The 21,180-nt window shown below is 41.5% G+C and overlaps 1 protein-coding gene across 5 annotated transcripts in view; it reads right to left on the minus strand.

Annotated features, from left to right (window-relative positions):
- The window catches only part of SPATA13 (spermatogenesis associated 13), a 131,430-nt gene that overhangs the window by 78,860 nt on the left and 31,390 nt on the right, over positions 1 to 21,180 (minus strand). For 3 of the 5 annotated variants that reach the window (XM_073340079.1, XM_073340063.1, XM_073340069.1), the window contains exon 2: positions 1,129 to 2,906. In XM_073340079.1, the coding sequence (XP_073196180.1) occupies positions 1,129 to 2,754 (1,626 nt within the window). In that variant the 5' untranslated portion in view covers positions 2,755 to 2,906. Of the gene's footprint in view, positions 1 to 1,128; positions 2,907 to 5,687; positions 6,212 to 6,832; positions 6,931 to 21,180 lie in introns of those variants that run through there. The other 2 variants (XM_073340074.1, XM_073340085.1) reach the window with 2 other exon arrangements.

Below are 21,180 nucleotides of genomic sequence, written 5' to 3' on the forward strand. Positions count from 1 at the left end.
TCAAGGTGGGCCATTTCCAGCAGTTGACAAGAACTAACGCAAGGCACTCCACATTTTTGTAGACAGTATAAGGTTCATTCTGACAAATAGGAGGCAACAGAACATATCAGTCTTCTGATTTTATAAACTTTTCATCTGGGATACAAAAGCTAGAGAGGTTATGTACAATGTTTTGTTTTGTTTTTGGGCGCACTGGTGCAGTTAAACCAATGTAGTTGTATACCCTTAGCACAGATGTGCTGTGTCAGCCTAAACCATGACTTGTGCCAGTTGTACTTTGAAAATGAGGCAAGTCACAGTTTAAACAGGTTGCAGGATGTCTTACACTAGAGTTCTGCACTGATGCATCCATATCAATGTAGCTGCACAAGTGCAAAACCCCCACTGTACATAAGGCCTTAACTGTGTCCCATTTACTCAAAAATGCAGCAATATAACTGGCCACATCCATTGACAGTGGTAAGTTTTTAACAAGGCGCAATGAAATCCATTATAGTTAGTAGCAACATATTAAGTCTCCACCCATCATTTTAAAAACATTAATGAAATATTTGGAGGCATATTTCAAAAGCAGTCAATTATTTTACCTGTAGTTATCTATTAATTTACCAACAATCATTGCCAGGAATGCACAGTAAAAACAAACTGGAGGTTTGATTTACGTTGTGCCTTTCACCCCATTGTGCTCTACAAACATTAACATTTTCTGGTCCAAAGGAAGAGTGCGACCTACTGAATCGATGTGACTGCACGGAGCACCACTTAAGTGTTCTTCAGAAATCTCCCAGCCAAGAACTGACCCAGCCAGTCCTGACTTAGCTTGGAAAAATCCAACATGATCACATCACAAGGTGGTATAACTGCAGGCCATAATAAACTGCCCTTGAAAATGTACTTGAACAGCTTTGCTGCCAACACTTTAATATTAATGTACACAGGGAAAACTAATTTGATGTTAGCTTCCAAACCTTTAAAAAAAAAAAAATCATTGCTTGCTGGCTGTCAGCATATTTTAGCAGTAACAAGCTGCAACAGCTCCTAGCATTCAGGTTGTCATTTTTGCATTAATAAAAACAAACCTTGCAACATGAACATTGAACATATAGTGGGGTTTGTTTTCCTTCTTACCTCTTCCTTCTTTTCTTCAGTACCAGAAGCTAAATTGAGGCTCAGCTGAGAGTGGCTGCTTATGCCACTGTCTTCATTTCCATCATCATAGTACCCAGTTTGCACTGAGTCCTGGAAGCAAACAGGATTTCTCCCCAACTTCGGGGCAGGTAACTCAACTCTTTCCTCACTTTCCATTGAGCTCAGTGACAACGTGCTGTGACGATCTGGGCAATGGAAATTAATATTGCACTTGACCTTCTCAGCACTGGGGCTCTGAGGTTTAGGGGCAGTGGGCCTAAGAGGAATGCTAGGCTGCTCAGATTCACACATAAACTGACTGGAACTTTTTGGTTCATCAGAGTCTACATAAAACACTTCATTAGGAAGTGCATTAAGGTTGTCAAAAGCGTGTGATGAACTAACATCATCTAGGACGCATGATAATGTCCTAAGGGTGTCAGTTTCACCAGTAAATACATTTGTTTCAGTGTCTGTATCCTGAGAAACAGTTGGACTATGAAGATGCGGAGTTCCAGAAAAGATAGAATCTGGACTGCACACAGGGGAAATGCACCTCCGTCTGTCATTTTCATTGCTACTAGAAACCCTGCGGGAATAGTCATCATGTAGTCTGCTGTTTGGCCTTGTTCTCTGGTTTTGTTCGTTCACAGGAGTCATCATGCTCTTAGGACCATCTTTTTTCCATGCAACATCTGTAACATTGCTTACAAGTTTCAAAACTCTGTCAAAATCCTTTGCTCTGATAGGGCTCTTCCAGCGTTTTGACCGTCTCTCTGGGTTTCCACTGGCTTTGTCCGAGTCAGCAAAGGAAGTGCTTACTGTCCTTTGTGGCACTTGCTTTTCACTTGCAATCTTGAGGTCAGTGAGATTTGAGGTGGACTTTCGTTTGAATGAGCTCTTTTTCAAAAAGTTTAAGTTATCTGTGCTTTTGCTTCTCCTGTAGATAATCCTGTTGTTTTCAGGATCTTTCACTAAAATTTCACAGATCTTTGGCTCCTGGGTGATGGGAGATGTTGGCCTGGTGCAGTTCTGCTGACTCTGAATTTTATCAGTGTCTAATAAATTGATGCGGCCAACACCATAGGCGCGTCTGATACTGCGTGATCGGTGAGTGTTCCTCAGGAAGGAATCATCACTTTCCTCTACATCAGAGCAATCAGAAGCCAAACCATCCACTGCATTATGGAAATCATGTAAAGGCCCCGAATAAGAATACCGGTTAGTCTGAACTCTCACCACTCCACCATTCGAGACATGTTTTCCCACAGTGTTCTCATTTAAGACATCTGAGCTTTCTCTGGCCTGAATTCCTTGAAGAACTGAAGATTTTAATTTCTTGAACGATCCCATTTTTCTAATGGACGACAAAGCATTCCACGTTGAAGAGCTGCCCATCACAATCAGAGAACGAGGCCTTTCGGAGTTGGCGGTAGTTCGTTTCCTAGGGGCAGAGAAAAAGCGCATGATTTTTGAAGGGCTGAGATTGTCATCTTGTATTTCCTCTTCAGTTTTGGTGTCGCTATTGCATCCCCCATGGCTAGTTATACTTCTTGGTTCTTTATTATCCATTACTATACAGGTAACAGTGGTGCCATTTCCACAGCCATTCTGAAATGTTGTCATGTCCCCAATGCCATAAGTATGAGGGCAGAGGGTACTATAGCTCAGATCCACAATACCATCTTCCTCAGCTGTCCCAGCCCTTCATCTAGTGCACCTCTTCTTGCCTTGTTTTCACATCTACGGTGTGAACTGAGCTCTCCAGACTTCACTGCCTGCGTCAAGAAAACAAAGCCAGCAGTTAGCCATTTTTCCTCCCACAAAATTCCCTACAAAATGAGACATGGTTCCCTAGGAATAAAATCAAGGAATATTAACGAAACAAAGCTATATCATGGGGCTCGGGAAAAGCTGTTAATAGTTCACTTTAAACAACAAAAGGGATACTTATGTTCTGTTTAGTTATTTAAAAGACCAATTTAACTTACATATGTTTTTGTTTATTTGACTCAAATAATCAAACCTACCTTAGCCTTACAGTAGATCTGCTCTTCTATGTGAGTTATCCTACCCAGTTTAAGAATACATTTAAAGCAAATATAACCCCACCTCTAAAGCACAACATTATACTAACTATTGCTAGAAACAAAATTCTAACTGAAACACAGTGACAGGTGCTTCAGCACTTGCCTTGCTCTTTCTTTTTTTACTTAACTTGAAGCAAAATAGAAACTTAAAAAACAAACAAAGCACTATTTGGGGGGAGGGAGAGAGATCCAGCCATTTTTCTCTTTGCAATACTAAGTTCCTGAATTCCAAGACACATGACCATATATGCAACCAAGGGGAAAGACTCACATCAAAAAGACTGAATGCCTTTAGACTTATACATTCCTTATCATGTGCCACCTACTCCTATAATATTATGGATATAATACAACATGTATATTTTTCTATAGTTTGCTGCTATCCAAGGGCCAAACTTTACTCACCTTACTCATGCATGGTGTATCACTGAAGTAATAAATGCGAGGCACTCAAGTGTCTTTTAATTTCCTTAGCTGACAAGCCTAAATCAGTCAAATCTACACCAACGTAATTTTCTCTAAAATTGTTGGAAGAGTGACCTAGGGCAGCCAATGGTGGGATGTGATGCAGATGAGCATGGGAGGAAGTAGCATGTGTTGTACTTCATGTACTACAAAATAGACAAATTAGGGTTCACTGGGCTGTGCTTTCCTTACCTTTTGGTTCATATACTATCCACGGATGCTGGGAGGGATGGAAATTAAACAAAGGTGGTAAACAATTCATTAAAAAAGTTCAGGGACCCCCAACCTAAAACAGCTACTGCCCTTACCATGAGAGCAATGACAAGTTTCCTTGGTCCTGTCAAATTTTGCTAGGGCCAGTGGGATCAGAAATAGCCCATTCCTGGATACCTGGGTCTTGGCCATAGAATAAAGTAGGAAATGTACAGATATACTAAATGAAAGAAGTGCCCATGCAATCTGCCCCTTAATCTCTGAAGCTTGATCTCCTTTTTTGTTGTAAGGTCTTGGTCTCAAGTAGTCATGTGAACTTTAAAGGCTAATTTGAATCAGGAAGTAAAAGCCCCTAGCAACCAGAGAAGCTGGGAAGAAGCACTTAGTAGGCACAGCTTGAAGACAGAAAGCTTCCCCGTTCACAGGATTTAAACAAACCATTCCCATCCCCTCTCCACACTTGGCAGGTCCATGAATATTAAAGGAAGAAGCCCCAGTTGTAAATGTACCAACCCTCCCTCACCCCGTGCACATATAAACAGTTATTGCCACATGGAGTATGGTACATTCAAAAGCGAATTAAGATTTTTAATGGTTACATTTCCCCCTTAGAAAAACAAACTATAAATAGTAAACAGTGTACATGTCAAATTATAAGCAAACATAAGATACCCCAAATGTTAAGCTTTTAGGAGTCTTTAAAAATATTGGATCCAGACTTTTAAAGTTGAGTCCCTCCTTTTCGATAAATTTTAAATAGAGGTTTTTAAATCTTGTTCCCTAGGGAGAAAAAGGTTTTGCAGTGTGTGTTTCAATGAGACGCTTAAAATCTCCCCCATATATATTTTAATTCCCCTCATTCAAATTGTCTCAGCTTGAGTCTGCCTTGTCGCACTATGTTTGATTAGTTGCCCCCTACAAGAGTTTAGCTGGGAGAGGCTTATTCTAATGATTTAACAGAAGCTTTGTTAACTAGAAATGGGCGAGAGCTTTCTGACGAAATCCAAAGGGCTTGAAGTTCAAGCCTGCCCTCATTTTGTTGCCTATTGAAAACTGCTGCTACTTTTACTCTATTTGACTAACAAATGTATTTGGGCAGAAGCTTTGGTGGGTTAGAACCCACTTCATCTAACCCAGGAACGCTTATGCCCAAATACATTTGTTAGTCTCTAAGGGGCCACAAGGACGCCTCGCTACTTTTGCTGCTGCAGACTAACAGGGCTACCGCTCGGAAACCTTTCACTCTATTGCCATGCAAACAGGGGAGGATTTTTTAGTCCCCCCAATCAGCTTGCCCAGTAACACGCATCTTTTCCTAACACTTCATCCACCATTGGCCCTACTCTGGCGGGGCAGCGGTGTGCGCAGAGAGAAGCGCACCTCCAAATATTGCCACCGATTCCAGTACAGACCAGACGCTTATATTTCCTGGTCCCCAGTTCCTGGAGAACTATCTACGGGGGGCGGAGGGGGGGGGTAGAGACACGTGAAGGGCCGTGAGAAGACGAACTTGCAAACCTTATTTACCCCCACGCAACGAGGGCGGAAAGCAGCATGCGGCACACCCCGGGCTCCATGGGGCAGCCAAAGCGCATTGGTGCCTCAGCCAGCCAGAGGGGCCCGGGGTTTCCCCAAGTCTTCGCTCGGGCTGGCTCAGGCAGAAGCACCTGCCCCGCTGCTCGCCAGAGGCGGCCTCACCCATCCTCCCAGCAGGAAACTCGCAGCTAGGAGGGCAGAGAAAGCGGTGTCCCCTCCCTGCCCCAGCGCGGGGCCGGAGCAGGAGCCCATTACCTGGGAGGAGCCCGGAGGCCCAGGACAGCAGGCAGGGCTCAGAAGCCGAGGGGGCCGCCGCAGCAGCTCCGAGGCGTCCTTCCCCCGCGCGGCTCCCCGGGAGACGGAGCGATCTGTTTCCACATCGCTATGGCAGCAGCCGGGAGGGAAACGCGAGACCCACTGAGGGAGGCGGCAGCTCTTCAGAGAGCGGCAGGGGTGGTGCGGGGTTCAAAGGCTGTGAGAGCAGCCCGGGGAGAGGAGCGGGGCAAGCTGGTCTCTCTCACCAGCAGAAGTTGGTCCAATCAAAAATATTCCCTCACCCACCCTTGTGTCTCTCCCAGCAGCTACTATGTCAGGCTGGGGGGCCTGCCCTGGCCTCTACAGGGAGGGGCTAGAAGAAGCTATTCTTCCCCCACTGCTCCTTTTTCAATGACAGAGTCCCCAGCCTTCCTCAGCAAGCCAACAGGGGAGGATAGTCCCAGCTGCTGGCCCCCTCTGGCCTTTCCTCCCCTCCCACTTGGGAGGCAGAGTCCATGCTCCCCTCCATCTGCAACCAAAACAACGTTGGCCCAGGCTTGGGGCTGCCGAGAAATACTTAGCACCTAGTGAGTGATTTACGTTTTCAAAGTGCTGTGCACACAGTAATTGAGCGGTTGATTCCCCTTTCCCTCGCCCTCCGCCCTGCAAGAGACAAAGTGGGGCTGTTTGTTGTGCTGTGTTTGAATTTAATTATCATCCTATCAAAAACAGATCAAGACTTAAACTAGGAGGGCGGTGGCATTTGCACACATTAATAATGAAGCGATTCCCCTTCTGTGTTGGGTGTCATTGCTGCTTACCTTTGTTCAAGTCGGCTGCCAATTAGGGATTGAATATGAAGGAGGTGGGGGGAGGCAGGAGAAATTGCAGCCCTCCAAATTATCTGTTCTCCTGATCTTAACTTTCAACAACCTCCCAGCCGTTTAATGTATTTCTGGTTCCCCCACCCTCTCCTCAGCTGTTGGTCCTCTACAAATTGCATTCTCATTTGCTGCATTGAGAAAATACTGACTTTAATCTTCAGCTTCAAAGACACTCTTCCCCACCTCTTGCAAGGACTTTCACTTATAATGCCTGGTTTTCCATGTGAGTCTTCCAAGCTGTGGTAGGTTTAAAACGCTTACCTTTTTATTTCAAATGTGTAAGGCCAAATCCATCTCTGGTGCAACTCCATTTATTTCTATAGTTACTCCACAGGTGGATTGGCCCCATAGGGATGATGCTGTCAATGCAAAACACACAGAATTTGTGATTGGAGAGAACCAGTACTCAGTGTCAAGCATGCCCTGCCTCATTTTGCTATTCACTATATATTTCTAGTTATTACATGTGCCTGAATTAATGATCACTGCCTTTGGTCAAATTTTCATTATTTACACTATCTTCAGCCACTGTTCCACATTCCAATAGCAATCTGGTATAAAATGATCACCTTCATAACAAACCCATGTATTTCTTTCTGCAGTTTCAGTGTGTGAATTATTTGACCCACTCCCCCACTTGCTTAAATGGTGTAACTGATCTTAAGTCCATTTTAAGTACCTGAAAAGCATACTGAGATCACCTTTCAGTCTCACCTTTGCCAAGCAGAATATAATTAGGAGGTTTCAGAGTAACAGCTGTGTTAGTCTGTATTCGCAAAAAGAAAAGGAGTACTTGTGGCACCTTAGAGACTAACCAATTTATTAGAGCATAAGCTTTCGTGAGCTACAGCTCACTTCCTCAGATGCATATCGTGGAAACTGCAGCAGGCTTTATATATACACAGAGAATATGAAACAATACCTCCTCCCACCCCACTGTCCTGCTGGTAATAGCTTATCTAAAGTGATCATCAGGTGGGCCATTTCCAGCACAAATCCAGGTTTTCTCACCCTCCACCCCCCCCCACACAAATTCACTCTCCTGCTGGTGATAGCCCATCCAAAGTGACAACTCTTTACACAATGTGCATGACAATCAAGTTGGGCTATTTCCTGCACAAATCCAGGTTTCAATCAAGTTGGGCTATTTCCTGCACAAATCCAGGTTTTCTCACATCCCCCCACCCCCATACACACACAAACGTGTGATAGCCCATCCAAAGTGACAACTCTTTACACAATGTGCATGACAATCAAGTTGGGCTATTTCCTGCACAAATCCAGGTTTCAATCAAGTTGGGCTATTTCCTGCACAAATCCAGGTTTTCTCACATCCCCCCACCCCCATACACACACAAACGTGTGTATGGGGGTGGGGGGATGTGAGAAAACCTGGATTTGTGCAGGAAATAGCCCAACTTGATTGAAACCTGGATTTGTGCAGGAAATAGCCCAACTTGATTGTCATGCACATTGTGTAAAGAGTTGTCACTTTGGATGGGCTATCACCAGCAGGAGAGTGAATTTGTGTGTGGGGGGTGGAGGGTGAGAAAACCTGGATTTGTGCTGGAAATGGCCCACCTGATGATCACTTTAGATAAGCTATTACCAGCAGGACAGTGGGGTGGGAGGAGGTATTGTTTCATATTCTCTGTGTATATATAAAGCCTGCTGCAGTTTCCACGATATGCATCTGAGGAAGTGAGCTGTAGCTCACGAAAGCTTATGCTCTAATAAATTGGTTAGTCTCTAAGGTGCCACAAGTACTCCTTTTCTTTTTGCATAATTAGGAGGGAATCACATATTTACAAACAAACATGCATCTTCCTCACTTAAATATTTAAATTGCAGTAGTGTCTCAGCCATCCTGGGCCCCATTATGTAAGGTGTCATGCAAATACATTGTCATCCATCTGCCAATGAATAGCATATGTTGGGTCATGTACATCAGTTTCCATTACAGAAAAAAAATCAGTGATGCAGAGTAATGGGTGATGTGGGGTATTTCCTCAGGGTAGCTTGCTTGCTTTATTTACACTAATACACCAGTCCTTGAATGGAGGTAGTCACAAACAGCAAGAGGGCAAACCTCTTTCAGAAATTTCAGCCCAAACACCAGTGCCTGGTTCCCAGGATGTGACTCTGTCCCAACCATTGACTTGAATTAAAGAGATTAAGACAGAGAACAAATCGTAAAACTTACAATGCATCCAAGTCTGAACAGAGCTTGCAGGCTAAGGAAGATAAGACCATCTGGTGACTCCTACCAAAACCATATAATAAATGACAGTCCCTGATCCAAAACACTGAGGCACAAGTCCTCAAAGATATTTAGGCACCTAATTCCCATTGATTTCAATGGGAGTTAGGTGCCTAAATACCTTTGAGGATCTGGGCCTTAGAGTTGGTCTACACTGGGTATTTACATCGGCATAGCTACATCACTCAGGGGTGTGAAAAATCCCCAGAGTAGACAGTATTAGGTTGATAGAAGAATTCTTCCATAGCTACTGCCTCTCAGGAAGATGGGTTATCTATGATGACAGGAGAACCCCTCCTGTGAGTGTGGGTAGTGTCTCTGTTGAAGCAGCTGTAGCATTTCAAGGGTAGACAAGCCCTTACAATCTAAAAGGTGACATAGCAGGTGGATGAGACAAGTGGGCCGGGGGAAATGTGGTAACACATAAATATAACAGCATATGTGGAATTCTTAGCCAGTCTGTAATAATGACTGTAGCTTTCCACCTGCCTACCCATTACTAGGCTGTTCTTTATTGTATGCATTACAGACAAGGTGAGTTTTGAGGAAGGACTTGAAGGAGGACAAGATACTGGTTTTATGAATCTGGACTAAGGAAGCCCAAAAGTGCTTGTTAGAGAAATGGAGAATGAGTCTGGAATCATTAGTGGAGTGATGGCAGGAGGAAGTCTTGAATAAGATAATAGGTCTGATATCTAGGGAGGGGCTAAATTGTTGAAGGCTTTGGAAATAAGGATAAGAAGTTTGTGTTTCATGCATTAGAAGAGAGGGAACTTATTGAGGGATTAACAGACTAGAAGATGATGTTAGGATCGGCATTTTGGATGGATTTGAGGGGGTAAGTCCATCACGTGTACGAAACAGCAGAGATATCAGAAATGGACTGGAAATATAGTTTTACCACGTTATAATAGTGCAGTATATCAGTGACTGCTGTTCAAACTTTCACTCACACTCTCTATAGGCACTTAACCAATATTTCCATCAGAAAGTTCTGCAGGTTTGGCGTCTTATAATGGTCATTCTTAAAAACTTGCCTTGGATAATTAGAGATACAAAATACAGCAGTCACTCTTAGAAACATGCAGTCACCTCAGATAGAAGTTTATATAACTAATGTTACCTCAGTAATTGCAACATTCTAGGTATTCCCTAGAGTATGGAGAGACAAGAATAAAGGATATTGCAAACAATGATGTAATAAACTTGTTTGTGTTACATACTTGGACATCCGCTTATGCTAAAACCCATTTCTGACTTTTGTGGTTTCATTAGGTCAAAATACTGCCCTTGCATACATGTATACAAGTTCTGAATTCAATGGGAGTTTTGTGAGTGTATCTGAGGACAGAATTTAGTTTGCTATTATCGAGAGTAATGAGTATCTGTACTTTCTCCTTAACTTGGATATCTCTTTTTTAAAATAGGCTGATTCAGAACCATATATACAGTGCCCAAGTGCAGCTGTACCAAGGTCCACTATAAAGATACCAGCCAAACTTATGGGGATTGCCCTAGTGTAAGGAAGAAGAACAAGGCCTACTATTCTTCCTTTAGATTTGAAACATTATTCTATTTTTCTAGCACAATATTTATAGGAAAGAAAGGTGCATAGACTCCCAACCTCTAAGACAAGCCCAAGTTTCAGTAAGTTAATTCTTCACAGAATATAAATGTCTGTTTCACTATTCCACAAATACAAAATGTCACCCATATTTATAACCAAGACAGGCTGCTTTAAAGCAGAAATAGTGGCTTGTTTTCCAGTTTTTCTTTTCTTGAGAAGATGAATGTTATTTGTTACTAGAGATTATGCAAAAAGATGGAAATAAGAAAAATTGAATAGCACTTTTATAGGTACTTCTGAGAAGCTGCACTATACCCTATTATTTGCAGACTAATAATTTGACCCCAGCTGAGTAACAAAGGATGTAATTCAATCAGTGGTTGTGCTGGCATTATAAACTGTGGGAGACCAAGTCCAAGAATAAATTCCAGATTGGTATATGCACAATGGTATTATTAATTACTTGATAATGATCATCACAAATATCCATAGCAACAAAAAATTTAACTTGTTTTAGAAGTTTAAACCTCTTTTTAATCACAGATTTAAAGTGCATGTGACAAAGAATTAGAAGGATTATTTGAAGTGCAATACAGGTGGAAAAGGATTATAAAAAATGTGACACAGGAAAAGTGATATTAAAACCGTTCATGGTGAAGGAGCAAGATGAACTAGAAAGTGAAATGGAAGCTTTTAGTGGGTTTTGATATTTTTTCAAATATCACAACACATCAATAGCTGCATGTCAGCAGCTCTTATCTAATCAAGATTGTCATCTTCCATAGTCTCTCAAGGTGGGAAAGTCTGAAGTAGAATAGTTCCATTACCTTCTGTATGAAAGGATACTCCCAATGGAGGAGGAGGAACCCCGATGCTCATCCATTGATATTTTTGTGATTCTTTCCTTTAAATATACTTTTAAAATTCCAGTTTTAAAATAAGAATGAGAGAGAGAGAGACTGGGAGCTTATTAATACTCAAGGAAATCACCTTGAGTATTATTTGCTATACTGCACACAGCTGGGGCAGGATGGTGGAGGGTGGGGTAAATGCAATATTCTGGGGGTTTTTTTGTTAAATCATCCTACATTAATGGGCACCCCAATGCAATTTTGAATAGGTGGAAGTATTAGAATAACTGATTCTCTTTCATTAAACTATAGAGTGTTTTCTGAGGTTTCTGAGTGTTTTCTAATGTTGCAATTTGCATCTGTCTTTTGCATTTCAGACAGACTACGGTTCTGATCCTGCAAACAATTACCCTCATGAGAACCTTTACAAGTCCCACTGGGGATATTAGGTTGAGTCATGCTATCAGGGAAATTAACAGCAACTCCTCTACTGAATTCAAGGGAAAGAGTATCAAACCCTTAATTTGGACAGTTTAAAAGTGAGGAATAGTAGCACATTTGAATATGCAAGTTCAAACCCACATGCACTGCAAATTAATTTTGTCTGTTTTATGTATAAATTAGGTTTCAAATGTACTAAGGTTGTTTCTATTTGTGCAAGTTTCTAACAAACATAATAATATACCAAAAGGAATTCTCCAAATTCAATAGCTCTGTCATCTTGGCATTTAAATCTCCCATGAGATTTAAATCTCTCCTGTACATGAATCATTCTGTTAAGGAAAGGGCTCAAAGGGCTGCATGGTTTAAACTGATTAATTTTCTTAATTTGACAGAGGCAAGTGAGAGTCATCACCAATACAAGTCTCTTCATATAGCTACTTTATAATCGTTCACTAAAAGCCAGGTTCTGATGCTCTTACTTGTGTTAATACCTAAGGAGTAAAGGTGTAAATTCCAGCTCATTGAGCTACATCTGCGCTAGCTCTGATCGCATTCTAAAAACAGAAGTGTAACTGCAGCAGGAAGAACTAGCCACACTGAGTAAATCCTGTCCAAGATCACTGGTACAAACTCTGGGCGGCTAGCCCCTCCCCCTGCTCACAGCTTCATTTCTACTTAAGTATTCTAGCTCCATCAGGGCTAGCGCTGGTATATCACCTGGAGCTGGAGTTTACACCTCCAACTCTAGTGTAGACATATCCATGCTAACTGCAATAGGACTGCTTGTGGAATACAGAACTGCTCAACCCAAGAAAGCGTGTCAGAATTTGGTTCCAAAGAAGTGCTGAAATACAACTTATAAATAACTGAAATAGACTTCAGTTTTATCATTTAAAACGTTCTTTTGAATTTGTGTTGAGAGATTGTTTCACTGAGTTCACTGAACTCGATTTGGCACATAGATCTAGTTTAGGGTGGACACAATAGCAGGATGGAATGATGCTATCAATGAAAAAAGATCCCTATGTACCAGGTTACCATTGTCCCCTCTCAGTGTTCGTCTTACTCACCCACCTACACCATTGCAGCTGCACACAACTTAACGAGGGACTCAGCCTTTCAGTCTTTTTTAATGCTATTTATATCCACACTAAGGCTCACTGTGATGCTATTATTGTGTTCCCAACCTCGAGAGGCATTATTAAGACAGCATCACATGAAGAGATGCTTCATACTACAGAAGAGCAGTTTTCAATAAATAGCTCATTGTGTCCAAACAAAGACAACTTCCTGTTTCCAATTAGGAAGGCTGCATTCTACCTTTATCTTGTGACTCACAAAAGTTTAAGGGGAAAAAAGAAAGAGGGGAAGACTGTGGAGATGCAAAATACAGGGGGAAGGAACAGAGAGTCAGCAGTGAAGTTTGGTCCCATGCACGTTTTCTCTATGTTCTTGTAAAATTATTAGAAATAGATTTTCTGTTAAGTGAAAAGTACATTGAGATGATGGGGGAACTACATGCTGAGAGGAAAAGGTACTGACTATAAGAGACAGCTAGAGAGGGCTCTCTGTTAGCACTCGATTATAGCCATTTAGATTCTATCTTTTTCTATTCTGCTCTTTTCAGGTTCGTACACCACACCCATCACCCAGGTATCAGATTGCCTCATCGCTGTAATTTATCTATTATCCTTATTCTTAATATTTATATTTAAAATACCTATTAATAGCTTTTTAATAACTCCCTCCTACCAAATAACTATCAAACTGCAACGTTGTCATCACATCTCTCAACTGACCCCCACCAAACATGCCTGGGGAAATAAATGGGTCCTGCAATATGCTCAGGAGGACCAAAAACATGGGCTCTTACAGAGCAAGGGGCTCATGATGAATTCCAGAGCTGAGGCCCCCTCACAGAGGGTGCCCTGCTCATTCAGTAAGTGACATTTTAGTGAGACTAAATAACAAGGCATAGGTGCACTCCCTGAATCAAAGGGACTAATTTAAGGTTCAATCATGTTATTTGCACATCATCCACAGCAAGGGGCAGCGTTTCATCTGTGAGGCACAATGCATCCCACTGCTTCCTGTTTTGCTGGAGGTAGAGGAGTAAGGGGTGGATGGAGTAATTTGTAACACCCTCCACCCTCAGCATGTAGCATGTCCACCATCCTGATGGCTGATGCTTAAGAGGAGGCAAAGGAGCCAGGGTTCTACCTTATCCCCTTCCCAGGTATAAAAATCTACTACAAATTTATCTGCTGAAAAAGTGCCTTGTAATGAAGCAGCCAATACACTTGATTAGAAATTATTTTTAAAAAATCTGCAAAGTTCCACTCATTCATAATATCTACAATGTTTATTACAATTACAGAATAGAAAAAACTGAAGCAACAGGTCTCAATAGCATGACTGAGTCAGTATGATGCAAGAGAAATACCCAACAAGCTTAACAGAGCTGTTATCTTGGTTGCTATGCCAATAAGCTCTGGACAATTACAGGTTTGTATAGTGCATAGGAAAGTCACAGCAATCTGTGTCAGCAATCTAACAGTCTGAACTATGTTAGAAAAGGGAAAAAAAACTCCAAGAATTCTGTGCCTCTAGTCTATTTTCCTGTGTTATTAGGACCTCTGAGTGTTTTAAATTAGCATGAGGGCTTTTATTTGTTTAGTCTCTTTTTACAGTTATATATGGTGAGCCTCAGAGTTACGAACACCAGAGTTACGAACTGACCAGTAACCACACTCCTTTTTTGGAACCGGAAGTACACAATCAGGCAGCAGCAGAAACCCCCCCAAAGGAAAAAAAGAAAAAAGAAAATACAGTACAGTAGGGTCTCAAACATATACAAAAAAAAATAAAGGGAAAGCAGCATTTTTCTTCTGCATAGTAGTTTCAAAGGTATATAAAGTCAATGTTCAGTTGTAAACTTTTGAAAGAGCCACCATAATGTTTTGTTCAGAGTTACAAACATTTCAGAGTTATGAACAACCTCCATTCCTGAGGTGTTCATAACTCTGAGGTTCTACTGTATTGCTTTTACTATTACATAGTGGAAGTTGAAATTAACGTCCGTGGGCATGTTTACAGTTCCAAAAGATTCAGCTATGATCTCTCTCATGTTCCTATCTATATTCCAATAAAAAAAAAGTCTTCCTCTTGCTAATTCTACCTCTGGTTTGTCATATATCCTTCACATCTTTGATTTTTTTGAAGTTTATTTTCCTTTTAGTTGCAAGTAAACTGCCTGATCACAAAAATCTTGTAATGGAAAGTTACAGAAACAATACATTAAAATAGAGGTACAACAGTGAAAAGCTCCAGCAATTTTCATAGGTTACAAAAATGTCAATATAATTTTGGGATAATTTCCCATTAAATGATGATACATGTGCTAAGAATGCAGTGTGGCTCACAACTTTAACTATGAGCCTGTTATTATTAAGGCTACAATTTTGGCACAAAGGCCATAGTGTTCCCAGTAATCGTGAATTCGAATAAAATACACGATGAGCCCACTCTGCAATGGTGCCTCCTGTCCTGGGGATGGGAAGGGCCCAGGCCGGCCTCCACTTGCGCCAGAGACAAGGGGGCAAAAGGGCCATTGCCCCCTTCACATTTTAAACCAGGGGATTGTCAGTCAGGAGGGTTAGGTAAGAAGGCCCTTGGGGAGAAGGCAGGGACTCAGAGGATCAGGTTGGTGGTATTGAGGGCTCCCGAGGGCTCAAGGGGGATTGGGCTGGTTATGGGGTCCTCCCTCTAGGGCTCTGGGAGGATCATCTGGTGACCTTTCTGTGACATATTGCTTTTTTCCCTGCACCTCTGCTGTGAAATCTACTAAAAATTCTTATGCCAAAATGTAGCTCACAAAAGCTCATGCTCAAATAAATTTGTTAGTCTCTAAGGTACCACAAGTACTCCTTTTCTTTTTGCGGATACAGACTAACACGGCTGCTACTCTGAAACCTGACATATGCCAAAATCGTAGCCTTAGTTGTTTTACTATTGTTATTATTACAAGTCTTTATTTGGTACCCATCACAGTACTATCTCATCTTGCTTAATAACCATCTTCTTCTTTAATAATTCTAAAATAAATGGCAACATTTTCAAAGTTCAGCATCCCTTCATATTTTGGCAGCTACATAAATGGCTGGCTTCCTTTGCATTAGATCACTGTATACATCATTTTAACTGACAAAAGTCAGTAATAAAAATCTCAGACTAATTGAAGCTACAAGTAGCTCATTTCATGCAAGCTATGTTCGGGGTTGATATCAACTCGGTTACACATAGGGTGCCCAGTTCTTTCCTCAGACAGTCACAACTGCCAGTGACTTCTATATGAAGGCTGAATGGGCACCAGTGAGACTAATAGCCCGAAAGCTAAACATTTAAACTTACTTCATTTCCATCCAGTAGCAGCCACTGTCTAATTAGTTAGGGTCATAGAAGATTAGGGTTGGAAGAGACTGTGTTACCTAGGGAGGTGGTAAAATCTCCTTCCCTAGAAGTTTTTAAGGTCAGGCTTGACAAAGCTCTGGCTGGGATGATTTAATTGGGGATTGGTCCTGCTTTGAGCAGGGGGTTGGACTAGATGACCTCCTGAGGTCCCTTCCAATCCTGATATTCTATGATTCTATGAGACTTCAGGAGGTCATCTAGTCCAAACCCCCTGCTCAACGCAGGACCAACCCCAACTAAATCATCCCAGCCAGGGCTTTGTCAAGCCGGGCTGTAAAAACTTCTAAGATAGAGATTCCACCACCTCCCTAGGTAACCCATTCCATCCTGCTAGTGAAATAGTTTTTCCTAATATCCAACCTAGACCTCCCACACTGCAACTTGAGACCATCGCTCCTTTTTCTGTCATCTGCCATCACTGAGAACAGCCGAGCTCCTCCAACTACCTGAAGGGGGGTTCCAAAGAGGAAGGCTGCTATCAAATCACCCCTCACTCTTCTCTTCTGAAGACTAAATAAGCCCAGTTTCCTCAGCCTCTCCTCATAAGTCATGTGCCCCAGCCCCCTAATCATTTTCGTTGCCCTCCACTGGACTCTCCCCAATTTGTCCACATTCTGTATTGGAAGGCGCCAAACTGGATGCAATACTCCAGATGTGGCTTCACCAGTGCCGAATAGAGGGGAATAATCACTTCCCTCAATCTGCTGGCAATGCTCTTACTAATGCAGCCCAATATGCCATTACCCTTCTTGGCAACAAGGGCACACTGTTGACTCATATCCGGCTTCTCATCCCCAGGTCCTTTTCCGCAGAACTGCCGCTTAGCTACTCGGCCCCCAACCTGTAGCGGTGCATGGGATCCTTCCATACTAAGTGCACGACTCTGCGCTTGTCCTTGTTGAACCTCATCAGATTTCTTTTGGCCCAATCCTCCAATTTGTCTAGGTCACTCTGGACCCTCTCCCTACCCTCCAGCATATCATCCTCTCCCCACAGCTTAGTGTCATCCGTGAACTTGCTGAGGGTCAAATTATTCCACTATTTGGGTTATTACTGTGTGGGCCAGGCAACTCTGCAAATTTAGACTCACAGAGTTTCCCTAGAATTATTCCATTGGGCCTGAGTTTGACCTGTTATTGAAGTAGCTAAGGGTTCCACTTCCTAAACTCACCGATGCCCTGAGCTCTGCAGATGGTCCATCTGTCCAGAGGCCTTGTACTTCTGCACTATAGTTGGTCCCCACTTGGACGAGTGGACCTGGTTTCCAAACTGTGCTGGGGACCACCAGTATGTTAATGCTGACAGGGACAGCACTAATTTACCCACAAACATGAGTTTCTGGGGTCTATGGTGCCCCCTCTAAGGCCCCAGCCTGCCTCTGCATAGCTGCAGATCCTCACCACTGAAGACCCCCCACCCAGAAAGGAGGGAAATGATGCCACAAATGTAATACTCTCAATGCCTCTGTGTCTCCCTGCCAAGCTCAACCTTCCCCTCCCACAGAGCAAATAGGCCCTTTGTTAAAAAACAAAACAAAAAAAACCCCAGCAAGGTCTATCTACAGTGTCCTTTTCTTGGTGTCCTTGAACTTTGAATGAACTCAGTTATTCCAGTTGCTGTCAAGAATGAACCAATTGGAAATAAAAGTAGAGGTCAAATGTTCAGAATTTCACCAGTATTGAAAGCAATGCCAAAGTCTTTAAAAAAAGGAAGATTCATATCTCAGACAGAGCAGATAGTGTTGTGGCTGAAGCACTGGGCTGGGACACAGGAGTTCTGCATTCTATTTCTTTGCGACTTTGGGCTCTCACTCTTTCTCTGTCTGAATTCCTCATCTGTAAAGAAGTGGGCGTAATAATATTTCCCTACCTCAAATGGACATTTTGAGGACAAATCTATTTATGATTGTGAGGTGCTCAGATACCATAGTGATGAGTGCCATACAAAAGCCTATATATGAATAAAAATAATGTACTGTCCTTGTGCACCTGTGACAAGAACCAAAGAAAAAATGCTAGTTTTCCAGAAAGAATTCAGACTAAGGTGGCTGTTGAAAAACCTTTCTGCCTGATTTATTTTGATGCTGGAGTTTCTGAACCTGACTAATTTGTGTCTTGTAAAATCACGGTATCATTCTGAACGGTAAGATTGCAAGTTTCCTTACAACAGTAATTTACTTCAATAAGTCCTGTCTTTGCGTAAACATTCCAAATAACAAAATGGACACTTCTATTTTTGTCAGTGACTTTATCCTTTTCAAAAGACCTTATCAAACCTCAGGTCGAAAAATGTAATTGAAATAAACTTCAGCACCGACCTTCCCCCGCCCCCTCACTCTCACCCCCAGCCCCACCCCCCTGAATTTGGCTGCCTGTCTGTTAAAAACAAGGGATGTAGTTTGTGACGCTCCTAGCCTGGGGTTACTGATTGCTCTAACTTGTACCATGGGACTTGTGGCACCTAGGGAATAGCAAAGCATAGGAATGCCCACAGCCTGCCGTGACATCTCTAGAACACATTCTGTGCTCTGGGTGTGGTGTTTCACTCCACCACAGTTACGCCATGGACCCCTAGATCCCCATCTCTTTCCTCCACAGCCCATCCTCATGCTCCCTGCTGTTCAGCCTGCCTTCCTAGCTCCTCATCTCTGAGGCTTGAACTTAGGACCTTCAGATGATGAGACTGACGCGCTGCCAACTGCGCTCTCTGTGAGGACAGTATTGTAAATCAGGGCAGGCTGGCACTGCTGGAAAATGGAAATGGCTGATGGGTATAAAAAATATTCCATTGGTGTAGCTCGAACAGGTTATTCTGAGTAAAAGGAATAATTCTCTCTGTGTATTCAGTTTTTAAATGTCAGAAGTGGCCTGTGCCTGAGATATTATTGGAATTTGTGTGTTTGGCATTTGGCGTTTGTACAGATAGTTGTTGTTTAGTGATAGGAACCCAAAGAAATGCAAAATTATCAGGACAAAAGTTCAGTCAGGGAGTATTTTAAAATATTGCCTCTGCAAAAGTGAGAAAATACTTTCATTTAAAAATTACATGGAAAATACAATTCCCTGAAGTGTTATTGTGCCAAATATTAAAATCTGTCATTAAACAGAGGGATTCTAATCCTGCTTTATATACAAATCCCAAAGGCCTCCATAATGCATATGCCCATATATGTACATACATTATTTCTATGTACCTCTAAAATCATTGTTTATAAATATCACTCAGTAAACATACTTCCTGGAATAAATTCTTCTTAAAGGGGTTAAAAAAAAATCAATAGCCTTATCTACGCTAGGAAAAATACCCATTGCTGACAAAGGGACCAGCAATTGGTTCAGCCCAACCTTTAACAGTGTATTAAAATCAACTCACTTTACATCTGTTTTACCCATGGTTTCTGAAGCAGTGCAGAACATACTTTTCTTGTTCTACACTTCCAATTAGATATGTTTAGCACCTGTTCACCTGACCCACTGCTGACATCCACTGTCAGCAATGGGTAATTATCTGAGCTAGACAAAACTTATATGAAAGTTTTTTAATTCTGAACATCTTCAAGATCTGTAGGAAATAATCTTTTCACAAAGTACACTGGAAGTACGCTGCTTTTCCTGTGAAAGAGTATAATATTACAAACAGAAAAGTAAAAAAGTGCACCAGCTATCTCAGCTGACTGATATTATCCTACCAGAGCCAAATCAAGAAAATATATTAATTAGTTAAAAAGCCTTTTGGAATTCAATGGGTCATTATTTATATATATATTTGGTATGCAGTGTTTTTCATGATCAGATCAACACTTTAAATCATTTATATTGCAGCCTGTTAAATACACTAATCCCATAACATTCTATGTGCAACATTCTGTACTTTGAATTTTGAACATTTAACAAAGAAGAGTGCATGAAAGGTCCTATATCTGTGCTTGTAAAAATAGTCATATTTGAGAATATTTTTAGGTGTAGATGTGAGCACAACTAGGAAAGCTTTGGTTCTAAAAATAAAAAACAAATTATTCTAGATTTAAACTGGTGTTAAGTGAAAGGAGAATCAAATCAAGAGTTTTCAGTGGGTTAAGTCTCACAGTATTAAACATGATTACATTTTGTTAATATTAATAATAATAATATTAGTATGTAAGAACAAACTCATTTACACAAATAGGAAAATTATCTTCCCAGAGAGAATGATGTCTAATTGCTACTATTTCCTGCCATGGAATCTAATGGTGCCTTCATTTTATAGTGACAGTATTTGATAAATGCTTCTTTGTTATGGAGAGCCCACTCTGTTTACATAAACTTCCACTTATATTTCCATTTTCCTTTTAAGGGGCAACCTAGTCATTTTAACTTCCTACCCATGAAAAATGCTAGTTGCTAGATTAGGTAATTGTACCTTAAGTACACAGGTGCCTCTCGTTAATATATGACCGTCTCCTACTTCACCTCTTTTTCACTTTTGTTTACTCACAAGAAACACCTGGCAAACTTGACTGCCTCATCCCGGCAAACTGGCTATTCGGCAACTTGCTTGAGTGTAGCATACTTATATCTATACTGATTTCAGTTAAAATTAATCATTAAAGCCTTGATCCTGCGAACACATGTATGAGTAATGTTACACACATGACTAGTCCCGTTCACTCACATGCAGAAAGTTACTTAGGTAGTCACATGGGACTATTCACATATGTAGGTGTTTTCAGGATTGGGGCCAAAATAGTCTCCAACAGGTGGGTGGTTTATTTCATTTCGAGAAGACACAGGCATTATCACATAGAATTATTTACCATAATTAAACTAGGGCTCATCCTATAATCCCTAAAACAGCCATTGCTCTTCTCTGACAGATTTGAAGTGCAAGTCTGCATGCAAAATTATGTTGTTGTTTTCAGATTCTAATTAGCACTATTAGAAAGTGAATCCAGAAAAAAAGTCAACTATTTCCTCCACACTTGCTTAATGATGGCAAGTACCATTTACTAGTGAAGGGAGAGAACTTCCTTTGTATACAA

The sequence above is a fragment of the Lepidochelys kempii genome, chromosome 1 (assembly GCF_965140265.1).
Source record: "Lepidochelys kempii isolate rLepKem1 chromosome 1, rLepKem1.hap2, whole genome shotgun sequence".
Classification (NCBI taxonomy): domain Eukaryota; kingdom Metazoa; phylum Chordata; order Testudines; family Cheloniidae; genus Lepidochelys; species Lepidochelys kempii.